We start from the raw sequence: 14,801 nt of genomic DNA, 5'->3' as shown, positions 1-14,801 counted from the left end.
CCGGGGGTACGCTTAGTTAAAAGAAGGGTACGGATATGTGCCGCCCTTAAGTGTGTCTTTTTTCGATCTTCCAAAATCCGTAGAAATGAAAGGGTTTCCAGTTCCAGTTTGTAAAAGCAGCTGAAATCCATTTCTTGACTATGAAAAGCCTAAATTCCAACCAAAATACTCCCAATAAGGGTCATATATAATCTTTGACAATTCTGGTTTTTCCTCTATTTCAGTCCCTTTAAGGGTTAGTTTTAGTCCCTCAAAAAGCCCCACCGCCAAAAGTCAGGCGGTATATGTACCCGTCATCTCGAAAACCTATTACCCCCACCCCGGGAATGAAATAGAACATAACGACCAAATAAACTTTAGTAATGAATACTCTAGATACTTTAACTTTATAAAAATACATATCATTTATTAGGCACCCGAGAAAAGGTTATTAGTCTTCTAATATTTCAATATTACAGTTACTGTGCCAAGCTACCGTAGGATAGCTAGACTTTCAAATTTCTCTGGAAACATTCCTGGCGCATTTCCAAGATCTTTCCACTGTTTTATTCGGGGCATACCAGGAAAAATATTTTCATTACTGCGTAAAAATGCGTAAACAACACGCAATGTCCTTGAGGCTAACCGTCTTACAAGTTGATATGACTTTATCTTATCGTTATAAAGGGTGGCAATAAGAATGTTTCACTGGCAATGAAAAAGTTTAACCATCATACGACTTCTAAAGGATTCTAAATATGTTTAAAGTAAAATCTGTAAAAAATATTCTACAGGTATAGTCATCGATGATGAAAAGTCCTTTTTTTTCTTCCTCGATCCCATCTTTATTTCAATCTAGAAAAATATAAGTGAGTCGAAACTAACTCGCTTTCTTTCATTAATTACTAAAGTTTAAGAATTGTCCATTGTCATCACTCACACCAAATCGATTCGATCATCACTTTCTTTGCCAATACTTTCTGAGTCACTCGAGTAACTCGAAGCACTACTTACAAAGCTACTCCCGCTTGTCACGCTACTCGAACGACTGCTACGCCCACTCGAAGAGCCACTATTGTCACCACTATAACTCGATAAGGAGCTGGGAGACTTCTTCTCAGGTAAGGGATCAGCTTCTGTTGTATTGAAGAAACTTTTGTCGTCGAGTGTCCAATCGTCACGTGCAACGGCCCCTTCCGCCGACGTCGGGTCGTTAATTTGGATTCGGCCGATCGGTGGTCCGGAGATTCCCGGTGGTGAGATTTTTTTAGGCCTGTTTTCCCTGCCTACACGGAAAGTGATAGTAGCTTGAAGTATGCTGAGTAAGCAAGCAACACAAGTGACGTAATAGGACCATCCCAGTTGCCAGATGTCGTCAAAGTTGTTGGGTTTGTGCGTTGGAAAGATGATAATACTCAATAAGAGGTATAACACTGTAATGAAAATATTTGTTTTTGTAAAACTTGTTTCAAATACCCTTCTATCCATACCGTGAGTATCACATTGATTAGAGTATGTATATACACTGTAATGACAGATCGTGATTCTACATTAAAGGAATTTTGGCGGGAATTTAATTTGGTGGATGCATTCGAAAAAGTTTTTTCAGAGGGAATTCCATTTGGCGGTTAACTTGAAAAATTAAATTTGGCGGGAATTTAATTTGGTGGACGCAAAGGGGTTTTTTGTCCAAAAAATGCCATCAAGAAAGGAAAAACCTGTTTTAAAGCCTGAAATAGTACACATTTGGGGGAATAAATAGAGCAACTTAAATTTAGCGCGAATTTAATTTTGTGGATGACGAAAAAAATTATATGAGAGATTTTGACCAAATCTGCCAAATCCGCCAAACTTTCTTCCTTTAATGTATTTAGAGCGCAACCAGAGACAAAAGGTAACCATAGTATATTCATCAAGAATTTTGGATCCCTCTTGGATGAAGGCCTAAACGTCATACAGATTTTTACGCCTCTTGGGGGTTAATTAAAGGATTTTTTTCTTAATAAACTCATTTCTCTAATATTCGCACAAGTCCAGGAAAACTGCGATACTCTCACGGTATTTAATACAAATATCGAATAGAGTTATATCATATAAAATTTTGCTTAAAATGTGTTTTTTTAAAAGATCAATAAAGGCATACAATCAAGAAAAAATATTCTTTTATGGAAACATGAATAACTTACCATTGAAAATAGCGCAAACACGAACAGGGAACATCGAGATGGTCTGATCACAATAAATATTTGCGATTTGAAAAGCCATCGCGAATATGGTGAAAATTGACGTTAGAAGAAGGAAAGCGCGAACCGTTGAAAACCAATCCAAGAAGGGAACTATAAATGAGAAAGACAAGAAGAATACTTAAACCAAGCTGTTCTATTGGCTAATACACCCTCTTATCACAGACCCACTTGGAACCCTTCCCACTGGAAAAATTGGCCAAAAATCGTCCCCGGTGGAAAATTATCCTCAAATTTTTGTCCCCACTGAAAACAATCAAATAAACCAATCCTCACTGCAAAATATTTACCCTTTTTCCCATCCAAACTGAATTTTCTGACTTGAAAAAAAGGAATTGAAATCTCCATTCATAAAAAATATGAGAATAGCAATCTCCATCGAGTTTCAGTCCGTTATTTTTATTCCCGCTGGCTGAAAAATCCTACTGGGTCTGCGAGAAGGGGGTGTGTGGCTTTAATGAAATTATATTATTAGAGTTTTATTGACAGAAAAATAAAACTTGGCTATATTCCTTTGGTTTTTGAAAAAAATAAAAAAATTTAATCTCAAGCCCTTTTCATGAAAAAATAATCAACATGTATGTATTCTACTGAAAAAAATGACGCTATCGATCGATAGCAATGTATAGTAGATAGAATATTTTTTTAGAGTGAAAACTTAATTTTACTAAGTACATACCATCGTAGGAAGGGCTTTGTTCCATCCACAAACATCCAACACTTTCTGAACAAAGTTGCCACAAACCCAAATATTCATCTCCATTGATCAACCAGCCATTCGAAAAACACGAGATTTGATAAATGGTAAACAAGAGAGCGAAAAGCACAAAACATCTTGTTTTTGCTCGGTGATCTGTCCGTTTGAATTTGTCCAAATTATCCACTGAATAGCTGTTTGATTCGACATCTGTTACTGGGAAAGAAAATTGGATCAGTATTTTTATTGTGTGAAAATATAATGAAAACACCAAATTCATTAAAACTTAAATATTTCGATGGGTCTTAGGCAAGAATGGAAAGGCAATGACTGAAGAGTTTTATACCAAATTCATATACACGTTTTTTTTTATTAGAACCCAGTTTATAAGAACATATAGGCTGAAATTCGTCGAAAAATTAAGAACATCTTAAGAACATGCGCAGCCTCAGTTCGGTTAGTGTAAAACACAGGTCACAGGTCACAGGTCACGGGTCACAGGTCACAGGTCAGTGTTGACAGGTCAGCTTCAATTACTGTAAAACCCAAAGAAAATGTTTGAAAAACAGTTGTTAATGTCAAAAATATAATTCCAAAGGTATTCTATTGATCTAGAACTATTTTAAAGCTAAAAATTTACCCAAGTGCTTACCACGTGATTTCGCGTTTTATGCCGTGTATAACACGGACCTGTAATACTTGTATTATATATTACATCTATAATATCACACATGTAAACAAAATATTTCAATGTTATACGCATGTTACGTATGTTATATACAAAGAATAAAGAAATATTCGAATATCGATCTCACCTTTGCTTTAAACAGCCCCCTAACAGGAAAATAGCTATTTCACAATCACTATGTCATATCTCATTTTATCTCCTGCATCACCTTGGGTATGATAACAAGAATTGATGAAAATAGCGTTAATGAGATTATGTTTTATAAATGTTTCAATATTTTTATCCCTTGCTTTGTATTTTTGATAAAATGACGTCACAATTTTCATCTCTCTAAAACAGCTCTCTCGGAGTATTTATTGTTTTCAAAACCTGTCAATCTATATCCATTTGCAGCGTCAGCATCCTATTATGCATGAAAAATATTTTGATGTTAATTGGTGTACAAAACCTCATACTTTGAGATAACATCATTATTTACATAATTTAAGTGTCATTTGTTGTCAATATTTAGGGTTGATGATTTGTCATTTTTAAGTCTTTTAAATAACATATTTTGATATCACATTTACATTACATATAATATTTTCAGGAGCTTATGCTATGAGTTTTATGTTACGAGTGCGTTACAGTTTTCCGGTCTGTAATTTGTATGACCTGTGACCTGTGACCCGTGACCTGTGACCCGTGACCTGTGTTTTACACTAACCGGCCTCAGTTTGGAAAAAAAGACAAGAAACTACAATTTTTTCCTCTTTTTAAGCAGTTTTAACCGAATTTAGGGGTGGATCTTCAAAAATCGAGAGTCAAATATTGTCCAAATTTTGCCAAATTTAGTGCTCATTTTAAGTGCTCTTTATTTTTTATCATATTGTCGATTTAGAGTAGTCTGAAAAATTAAGAACGCATTTAAAAACATTTTAGGCTGAAAATTGCTAAAAAAAATAAGCACATCCAGGCTCAGCCAAATTTTAGGTGTTCTAATAAAAAAAAACGTGTATCTTAGGATTTCTTCATCGCATTTGGACACCCCCCTGAGGTACTACTGGATCGTATAAAAAAATACAACCCAAAGTTGATCACTGATTCATTCAGCAAAAATGATAAGTGAGTATATTTCATGAACATTTTTTCACAGTAAAAATGTTTTAAGATTGAAGATTCACTTGGATAAATAATAACCTGAGTCTATAAAAATGAGTCTTTTTGCCCCGAAGGGGCTTTTGTTGCTTCACGTAGCGGACTTGCTCGCCAAAAAAATATTCATAATGTTCAGCCTTCTTATGAAGGAAATTCTCAGGAAAATATTGATCAGCCTTCTTATGAAGGAATTTCTCAGAAAAATATAGTCGAAGGTTTAGTAGAAGGACACATAGATCAGAATGATTACATGTACAATAATAATAGAGGTAATAGAGACCTACATTTTATGAATTCATGTAAACGGCAAGAATCAGTGTATACGTGTGCAGTAGATTCGTTTTTGGAAGTAGCATATTCTACGTTTGGCTCTTATGTTGCCAAAATTGAGACACAGAGCTTATTTTTTGATTTGTTAACAGATTCTTTGAGGTCTTACAGTATCATTTTAAATTCAGACATTACAGACGATAGAGAAAATGAGGAAAATTTATCTGTCATTCGCCAACCTGTTTGGGATTTCTTAATTACAAACTGTACATCTTTTGAAAATCGTGATGCCAATGCAGAGTTTTCTCAAATTTTTTCAGGACAGATTGTTTGTAATCTTTCAGTCCAGGAGAAAGATTTATTTGAGACACGTTACAGATTAGAGGGATCATGCTCTAACTGTGGTGAAGAATTGGTACGTCAATGTAGTACATTTTTAAATTACGTTTCAGAATTAAACTTGCGTCTTTTAGATGACTTTAATAAATGGCAAAACCTTTTAAGCCCAATTACGATTGATAAATCAATAATGTGCAGGTGTGAAAATATTTCTAGAGATACAGCATTACACGTTTTTTTTTTTATTAGAACACCTAAAATTTGGCTGAGCCTGGATGTGCTTATTTTTTTAGCGATTTTCAGCCTAAAATGTTCTTAAATGCGTTCTTAATTTTCAGACTACTCTAAATCGCCAATATCATGCAAAATAAAGAGCACTTAAAATTGGTAAAATTTGGACAATATTTGACTCTCGAATTTAGAAGATCCATCCCTAAGTTCGGTTAAAACTGCTTGAAAAATAGAAAAAATTGTAGTTTCTTGTCATTTTTCCCAAACTGAGGCTGGGCATGTTCTTACGATGTTCTTAATTTTTCGACGAATTTCAGCCTAAATGTTCTTATAAACTAGGTTCTAATAAAAAAAAAAACGTGTAGTGTCATTTGTTACTCCTAAAATCTACCTTGTAGAATTTGGAGGTGATAATGAGATAAAATATGATAAGAATTTGGTCTTAAATGATCAAAACTATGCCTTGAGAGGTCTTGTTAGACATAAAGGAAACCACTTTTCATGTGCTGTATTAGATAATAACGAATGGATCTATATTGATGATTTAAATGAAACAACTTTTCGCTATGAAAGCTTGCATCAACTTTATGAGATTCAAACGGGTGGATGGTTTTTTTGCATTTATGTAAAAGAAATCATATCAGATCAAACAAATCTTGTACATTTTGAGATAGCTAGAACTTTGAGAAAAAGAAAGATGGATAAAGGTGATTTAAAGGACTATTCATTAAGAAGCAAATTTATAAAGAGGGAAAAAAATGAAGATAAGAAGAATTATTACGAAAAAACAAAAGACAAGCGTAAGGAATATTTAGCTAAGACAAAAGATGTCGAAAAGAAAAGAAAAAAGAATATTACAAGAAAAATAAAAATGAGCGAAAAGATTATTTAGTTAAAACAAAGAACTTGCAAAAAGAAAAGCGAAAAGAATATTTGGTTAAAACAAAGGACTTGCGAAAAGAAAAACATCAGGAATATTTAGCTAAGACAAAAGAAGTGCAAAAACAAAAGCGAAAAGAATATTTGGTTAAAACAAAGGACTTGCGAAAAGAAAAACATCAGGAATATTTAGCTAAGACAAAAGAAGTGCAAAAACAAAAGCAAAAATAATATTATGAGAAAAATAAAGAGAAAATAAAAGCTCAGCAGCGTGAACGTAATCATGCTAAGAAAAAAAGGCAAAACGCAGAAAAACATGACGGCGACTATTTGGGTGATAAATTTCACAAAAAATTGGAAATGAAAATTTCTCAGTGCAAAACATGTAAGGAAGGTTGGCCACTTTGTAAGACTCCAAATGATGAAAGTAATTATGAATGGTGTACGATGTAAAAGAGATAAAAGTCAGCCAAAGAATTTTAGAATGCGGTAGAAACAGATTCAAAAAACAGTCAGGAAAAAAATCAGGGAATCGGGAAATTAGGAATAAAAATGCGATATTCGATTCTTTCTAATTCACGAAATCAGGATATTATTATTGGGAAATCGGGATCGAAAAATCGGGCGAATTTAGACAATGACTTTTCAAATAATTCCGTAATATTCCGATTTAGATAAAGGGTTTAAACGCGCGTCGAGAAATGCGGGAGTCTCCCGCGCAATGCGGGAGAGTTGACAGCTATGTTGAAATTTTACCTTGTTGCAAATACATGTTGAAATCCGTAGAAACATGCCAGAGAAATCAATCAAATTTTCATACTAAAGGCAATACGACGTTTTACATCACTGAAAGCTCCTCAACACGAACAAAGCACACTTGCTTATCTCGTTTCACAATCACAAGTTCTATTCACTTTGGTATAGAATGTTGTGGTTGAATACGTGAAAAGGAGAAATTCATTCTATTACTGGTATCATTTAAAAAAATCTTTGAGTAAGCATTAAAGCATTAATTTATTAATTGGCCATTTGAATCAATGAAGCAACAAAATTGTCCAAAATTATGAATTTTTCGTTGAAATGCTTGCGATGAAAGCTTATATCGTTTATTTAAGATTGTCGATTGCAACTGAAAAAAGAGAAGGTTGTAGGTCTTAGGCAGTAATATTTGAATATTCTGTGTCATTATCGTCGCGCGATTGCTCATGCAATTCTAATACTGATAGCTTAGTCTAGAAATCTAAGCCATTCTGTCATTCTTCGATTCTGTCACCAGGATAAATCTGATAGTAAGTTTTGACTGAGCTAGCTTGTATTCCAAGGTAAACTTAAAATCCGTAAATATAAAAAATCTTTAAAGCGCCGAAAACGCTATATTGCCTAAGTCTATGTGTATGTGTCTTGTGAATACGGGCTTAGTTAAACTAGGCTAAGTAGCACTCACAATACAGCAAGATTATAACCTTAGAACTTAAGGTTTGGGGACACGAGAAGTTTTTCTCGCGTTGGTGCAATGCAACATGCTTCATCCCACCATGGAGGTATAAAGAAACAGGAGAAGTATGCTATTGTAACCATGCTCGCCCTACGATTAAAAAAATTACGAGGTATGCATGCTCATAATCTCATATATCGTGCATTTTTAATGAGCTCTTTTGTTGATAGGTGAAATCTTATTGGCTAACTTAAGTGTTGGAAATAAGATGAGACGAGATTCATTGTTTCTGACATTGGTGTAAGAAAATATTTGGATTAAAAAAAGGCCTGTAAACTTTGCAATCCTTCATCAAAGGACAAAATTTTTCGATCAACATTTTCTTCAAGGTGAACTCTATTGCTTAATACTTTCCTCCAACAACCTCCAGCGACTTTTTGTCTACAAATTGGGTCTAAAATTGTGTGTGCTTATACATAACTTTTTATTTTCTGGCTGGAGAAAATATCTTTTCAAAACAATATTTAATGGATGACAAAATTGAACGCAAGCTTATTTCGTGGAGCTAAATTTTATTTTATTCTCGTATATTAGAAGGCTAGAAATCTTCGATGCTGATAGTAAGAATGTTCAGAGCAAACTTGAGTTCTACTAAAAAGTCGTATTTCTTCGGGCGAGCCTAGAATTTCTTTTGATTTATTACATAAAAGAAATCAAAAGACTTTAACGACCAATTACCGACAAATTCATCTCCTGTCTTTCTTTATACCTCTATGATCCCACCAACACAAGAAAAAAGTGCGTGTCTCATGGTTTCTTTTTTTTGCTTCATGGGACAAAAAGTGAGGGAAATACCCAAAAGACACGCTGATTTTGTCCCAGGGACAAAAGTGAGAAATACCGGGTGCGCCACAAAAAAGTTTCTCTCTTTAAAGTGAACTTTCCCGAGATCTAAAATTTTTGAAAGAACGAATCTTTTTCCATCGTACAGAAGAAAGATTAATTTAAATTTTGATGAGCCATTTATTAAATTTGGTTTATTAGATCAAAAGTTATGCTCGATTGAATAAAAAAATTACTTTCAAAAAGTGCTCGAAAACGTTAAAAATCAGCCTATCAATTTAAATGGAAGCACGATCACATGATACATCAGTATTGTTGTTTTAGTCATTAAAAGTTATGATTAGCTGTCAAAGTGACCTTTTGTTTTACAAAGGAAAGTTGAATTTCAACTTACGGAATAAAATTCTTCAGACAATGCCAAAAATTCTGGCAAAATTCATCAAAATGCATGAAATATGAGTTTCGAGATAAATACAGCCTTACATTGACTTGTTCCAGCCTAGAACCAAAAATCTAACGATAAACTCGGTAAAAACAAATCCAAATGATTTTTATAAAGATTATAAACCCTTTTTAGGCTTAAGTTTCAAAATTTATGCGTATAATTGCTAAGAAATGCTCTTATTCGTACAAAGACTATCGCGACTGCCAATTTTAAAATAAAAATTTGATAGTTCGATTTTTAACGTTTTCGAGCACTTTTTGAAAGTAACTTTTTTATTCAATTGAGCATAGCTTTTGATCTAAGAAACCAAATTTAATAAATGACTCATCAAAATTTAAGTTAATCTTTCTTCTGTACGATGGAAAAAGATTCGTTCTTTTAAAATTTTCAGACTTCGAGAAAATTAACTTTAAAGAGAGAAACTTTTTTGTGGCGCACCCGGTATATTAAAAGACAAATGGGATGGAGACACGAGAAAGCGTTTCAGGTTCGTGGGATGGAGCATGTTGCATTGCACCAACGCGAAAAAAACTTCACGCGTCCCCAAGCCTTTACTATGGGTACGATTATAATACTTTCGAACGGTGATGGAAACTCTTAAAAACAGGGAAAGGTCAATCAAATAAATGAGCATGTCCATTATCTAAAAGTCATATTTTAGCAAAGTAGAACGCTAACAAATATTACAAGTCAAGAAAGATATATAATTCGAAATACAGCTCCTCTGAAATGAGTTTACGATTTCATATCAAATTGGGTGGAGAATTTCCTTTTTAGTAGTCAATCAAGTATCCGTCAAATTCTTCGATAAGTCCACGTTTGCGTCCATCGAGTTTCGTTTCTTTAATGATGAATTTGTTGACTTTGATTCGGAAAGGACCGTATTCACCGGTTAGTTGTTTGACCTCGATCTTTGAACGAGCAGGGATGGGAACTTCGTATGTGAATGAGGTTCGTTTCTCGAATGTCTTCGATTCAGTTTGCTGTTAAATGAAGAAAAGGTTGTGGAATTAACCCTTAAACTCCTAAAAAAGTAGATATCTGAATTTCCAATCCTTAAAAGATTAAAGGTTAAAACATCCAGGCCACTTTATTTAAAGGCCAATCGAATAATCTTTTATTTTTCAAGGAACCAGTTTGTATAAACTTTGAGATTTGAGATCCAGGTAGAGGAAATAACATTAGGGCTAAAATAGAGTTTATGAATAGACCTTGATAGGGAAAATCCACCAACCTTTATACAAATTATATTCTGCCATCTTTGGTCGGAATTTTTATGAAAGAGGTACCCGTAAAGAAGCCCATTGGAGTGTTAAAACATCAAATGGCGCAACATCGCAATTTCGCATAGAAAAGTAGATCTACCGCTTTCGAAGCGTTGCACCGCTATTATGCAGTAGTTACATTTTTAAAAAAAAAATCCGATTGAAAGATTTTCCTAGGCCGGAATTAGACTTTTATAAAAAAGGTCAGTGAAAAACGTTTAGCACACCTTCCATTCATGAGTAACGGAGGCTGATGCAGTGACGAAAGCTTTTTGAACTTCAACAGAGACAGAGGTGGTGATGGTATTTTCGGTGGTTGTTGAGTCAATCACCCCTTCTTCAACTGTTAATGTTTTCTTGGATGAAGCACTGCTGTGATTCTCTGTAGAAAGGATTGTCCTGCGAAGGAAAAAAAAATTGTTTTATATATTGTAGTATTGTAGCTGAACGCGGTTATCTTGGAGATTCTCAAACGTGGGATAAAACTATTGTTATGATTTTGAGCAGTACAAAAAACCAGCCGGATATTCATCATCTGAAACAAACGCAGTCTGTTTGTTTGTCCTTATGGTAATAGGGGGCAAACCCTTAGGACCCGTGCCAACTTTTATGCTACGCAACCAAACCTGGTCCATTTCAATGTATGGAAATCTAAAGGGATTTCCGCGAAGGGGGTTGTTTGCTTACGTCTGGGAATTTTTTTAGGACCCAAAAACTGACGTCACAGGCATTTGAAGAAATTTCAAGGTCAATAAAACCCGAAACCACTTATACCAATCGAAAGCTCTCAAAAACGGTATAGATAGGACTTTTAAGTGAACATAGTTGGTTTTTATGATATAGAAAAGGAGGCGTGCCTCTGATACTGCTTAAAATTTTTGCTCACTTTACATGGGAGTGGGAGAAAGGTTAGAGGTGCTATGTAAGTAAATATTTCCAAGCTGAGGAGAATAAAACAGAAGAACTAGAACTCACACATAGTAATCTTCAGCGTTTGGTGCTAAAATTCGGAACCTTGACCAACCATTGCCATATCTTGCAACTCCAAGACCTCCGGTGTGACTGGAGTCGAAGTAATGTCCTCGATATCTCATCGATTCAAAACGACAAACATCCATTGATTGACTGGTGCAATAAATTTTCCATTGAGCCCAAGCCTTTCATTATATACAAAATAATTTTTAAGATGTTAAATACAATGATTTACACGGTAGTATAAACAAAGCTGAAGATTCCCCTTACTAAAACATGCTTTTCTATCGCCGTCTGTATTTAACTTCCAACTGGCATCAAATTTTTGTAAGATGGCTGAGACAGGGGTATCAACAACACGGGAATGTACTAGTCAGAGTAATGACATTGCTCTAAGGTCCCGAACAAACGTCCCCACCTAGTTATTAACTTTCAATAAAATTTTTAGGTCCCCGTTTATATATTTTTGAAAATACTTTCGGTTAATACAGGCTAAATTGCTCTAAGCCTGTTTTTAGCTTATAATTACCTTATTTTGGAGTTTTTGGGGTGTAATTTCGAACTCCCTCTGTTTATAAGATTTAAAAAAATATTTGGACCCTCCTTTTATTCTGACCCCCTACTATTCGGGACGTGCATGTTATTTAGTCAAAACACTAACAAACCTGATTATCAGGGTATGTGGAGTAAGTAGTCCCAACCCATCCAGAGTAATGAGAGTCAAAGTAGTGGTGTGGATAGGTCATTGATTCGATCGTCACCTTACCACCTCCCACGTGTTTGACCTGTATGAAAATAATGTCGTGTTATTTATGACATAATGCTTCAGAGGGAAGCACCCCAAAAGACCAGGTTTTTACCACTATTTTTGAATTTTTTAACAACAAAACTAGTGAAAAATACGGCATGAATATCGTAAATTTCGAAAGGTGACTTTGATAAAATGGGTCGTTTCAAAAATGTTAAGAGTCAATTATAATTTTAAGGAACACACATTAGCCTGCCGAACAAACCAAATGACTGAACACGAAGGATAAATGTATTTTTATAAGCATACAAAAATTTGAAAGGTTTGGAGATGCTTAAGGCTTGAGAAGGCTGTAAAAAAAGCTTTCAAGGATGCTTAAATCATAGGCAATGTTTTAGAGAAATACCGAAAAACATAAAATTCAGCCAAAAACAAGCAAAATCTGAAAATGAAGGCTTAGCATACGCTTAAATTTTTGCCTCATCTGAGCCTGCGTATGCTTATAAGTGCGATGCGTATAAAGTAAAAAGAGTGTATGTTTTTCCACTCTGGAAACTATAACGTCATGTCTGTTTCAAAGAATTAGTACTTTTTTAAAGATTACTCTCAACTGAAAAAAAGATGGAATTCAAAGAAATTCCTCGTTGGAAAAATAATTCTAAGTGCATTATGTTAATGCTCAAAAGCACAAACTTCCAATTTTTGTGACAGACTTTAATTGCTTTCACCCGTATTTTTGCGAAAAGACCACAAAAATAGGTTATAACATTATTGATGACACAATGTAACTAGATTAAATTTCGAAAAGTTTGATGACATTGTCGGGGGGGGGGCATCTTTCTGAGAAAACACATGTGAAAATTAATAGTGGCTCACCTTAAATTGCGACCATTGTGTATAATAGGTATCTCTTTGAGCCAATCCATAAACAGCAATCCATTTACCACCGTTGTGAAACGATGATTTCAACCAATGACCTCTATATCTCAACGACTCCACGTGGATAATACGCCCATCTAATTTAGCGCCCATATCATGATTGAAATTATAAGCCTCTGCAAAAACAACCCTGCACAGAGAAAATCAAGAGCAGTGCCTTCAAATAATGTTGGCTTAAAGGAACAGAAAGCCAAACGTTTTTGGATGGATTAAAAAATAGTGAAATATTCCTCCCTGACTTAGACGGCGAAAATACAACATAAAGTCTCTATAGTGTCTGAAAGTTTTTGGGGATTACAGTAGAGTCTAAAATCCGGTGAATAAACAGGAAAACATTTTTACTGAATATCTACTTACAACGTAAAGGCAATGGCCAACATGCTCTGTAACTTCATGCTGTATCTTGACAGAATCTTCCCTGAAAGATATTTATAGTTCGTTATCCAATTTATGAATATATGGTCAGTCGTCAAAAAGGACTGAAATCTGTTAAATACCATTCCAGAGATTAAAAATTATCGAATTAAACCAACAAGAAGTCGGAAAACAAAAAATGTAAAATGCTACTTTAAATAAAACACATCCACCTCTTTCTCACACACGAGACAATCTCGTCTGTCAACGTTGAACTAAGCTTATAGTTAATAAACATATCCTAATTTCTCTAGAGAAATGACGGATGATATATTGAAAAGCAATTTGAGAATACTAAAGAAAATCAAAACAAAGAGACACTGATGCGAGGGACACGTGAAAACTAAAAGTCTACTGAGAATACTAATTAAAAAACACATAAACATAAATAGCACGGGCGATTAAATGTTTGACGATGACAGTGAAATTTTCACCCTCCATAAACATCAAGGAGGAGCACAGTCTAAACCAGAGTTATCGTAGTAAAAAATAAAAATTGCAACTACCTAGGAAATCCAGGTACCTTTTATTTTTAAAATCAGATCCCGTTACAATTAGTTTCCCTAAGGTAGCTTTCATAATTTTAAGATGCGACCACTTGCGTGGATTTTATAAATTTGAAAACATTTTACAAGTGAATTTAAAAAAAAGAATTCGTAAGTGCCTGTAGTATTTCGTTAAATTTAGGTTTTTTAAACTGAATTTCAATTTGTCAGACGACGCTTAAAACGTACCTGAAACCTTTCTTCCTTGGTAATTCTTTTGTTTTTTCTTCCAAATTTGATGCCGAGTTTGAACTGATGAGGAGACACTTGAACTCCACCCTTTTTATTGACCACCCGAAACGCGATCAGCTGAAAAGCTGGACAAATAAAATCTAACGTTTGTCTTGAAATTTGATCATAATTTGATACTCAAATTCAAAGTTTTTGACTTGTTCAAAATGGCTCAAAATTGTTTGATTTTGTAAATGATTCTAAAAATTTTAAATTTTTTGTTATCAAGATGTCATTTTTTAGCATATGAAAATTACATAATTACAAATTTGGTTTTTTTGAGAAAGATGTAATAGTTTTTAATGCTTGGAATTTTTGTACTTTTTTACTTTTCTGGTTATTTATGTACCAGAATAAAGCGAAAATTAGTATCGCATGCTAGGCGACTAACTTATACATAACAGACATAAGTAAAACCAATGGAATAGTAGGGGGCCAAGCCTGGGGTTCCGTGTAATTTTTTAGCATATGAAAATTACATAATTACAAATTTGGTTTTTT

At 34.2% G+C, this 14,801-nt stretch overlaps 2 protein-coding genes across 3 annotated transcripts; both read right to left on the bottom strand.

Moving 5' to 3' along the window:
- Positions 1–702: 702 nt before the first annotated feature.
- Positions 703–7,368, bottom strand: LOC136817638 (uncharacterized). 2 transcript variants are annotated; one of them, XM_067073969.1, is made up of 4 exons: positions 7,220–7,368; positions 2,902–3,129; positions 2,166–2,315; positions 703–1,412 (listed from the first exon to the last, which is right to left on the bottom strand). In XM_067073969.1, the coding sequence occupies exons 1-4, from the start codon at positions 7,233–7,235 to the stop codon at positions 916–918; spliced, it is 891 nt and encodes a 296-aa protein (XP_066930070.1). In that variant the 5' UTR covers positions 7,236–7,368; the 3' UTR covers positions 703–915. The 2 variants fall into 2 exon arrangements, with proteins under 2 accessions (XP_066930070.1, XP_066930061.1); XM_067073960.1 differs by having other exon boundaries at positions 2,902–3,135; positions 7,220–7,367.
- A 2,453-nt stretch (positions 7,369–9,821) lies between these two features.
- Positions 9,822–14,347, bottom strand: LOC136817627 (uncharacterized). The gene is made up of 7 exons (XM_067073952.1): positions 14,259–14,347; positions 13,468–13,528; positions 13,048–13,240; positions 12,089–12,208; positions 11,427–11,608; positions 10,679–10,850; positions 9,822–10,169 (listed from the first exon to the last, which is right to left on the bottom strand). Exons 2-7 carry the CDS (start codon positions 13,503–13,505, stop codon positions 9,960–9,962), a joined length of 915 nt encoding a protein of 304 aa, XP_066930053.1. The 5' UTR covers positions 13,506–13,528; positions 14,259–14,347; the 3' UTR covers positions 9,822–9,959.
- Positions 14,348–14,801: the final 454 nt, after the last annotated feature.

Source organism: Clytia hemisphaerica, unplaced genomic scaffold (assembly GCF_902728285.1).
Source record: "Clytia hemisphaerica strain Z4C2 unplaced genomic scaffold, Clytia hemisphaerica genome assembly, whole genome shotgun sequence".
NCBI lineage: Eukaryota > Metazoa > Cnidaria > Hydrozoa > Leptothecata > Clytiidae > Clytia > Clytia hemisphaerica.
The sequence above is the reverse complement of the archived record's forward strand: the minus strand, read 5'-3'. Positions and strand labels throughout refer to the sequence as shown.

What these genes read in the sequence shown, in the direction of transcription:
- LOC136817638 (XM_067073960.1), bottom strand. An exon ending in ACAAAGCCCTTCCTACGATG is followed by an intron (nt 2,316 to 2,901) that starts GTATGTACTTAG and finishes TCTCATTTATAG; the next exon opens with TTCCCTTCTTGGATTGGTTT. An exon ending in TGTTTGCGCTATTTTCAATG is followed by an intron (nt 1,413 to 2,165) that starts GTAAGTTATTCA and finishes TTTTCATTACAG; the next exon opens with TGTTATACCTCTTATTGAGT.
- LOC136817627 (XM_067073952.1), bottom strand. Translation starts at nt 13,505, where the DNA reads ATGAAGTTACAGAGCATGTTGGCCATTGCCTTTACGTT. An exon ending in TTGGCCATTGCCTTTACGTT is followed by an intron (nt 13,241 to 13,467) that starts GTAAGTAGATAT and finishes TTCTCTGTGCAG; the next exon opens with GGTTGTTTTTGCAGAGGCTT. An exon ending in CCGTTACTCATGAATGGAAG is followed by an intron (nt 10,170 to 10,678) that starts GTGTGCTAAACG and finishes TTCATTTAACAG; the next exon opens with CAAACTGAATCGAAGACATT.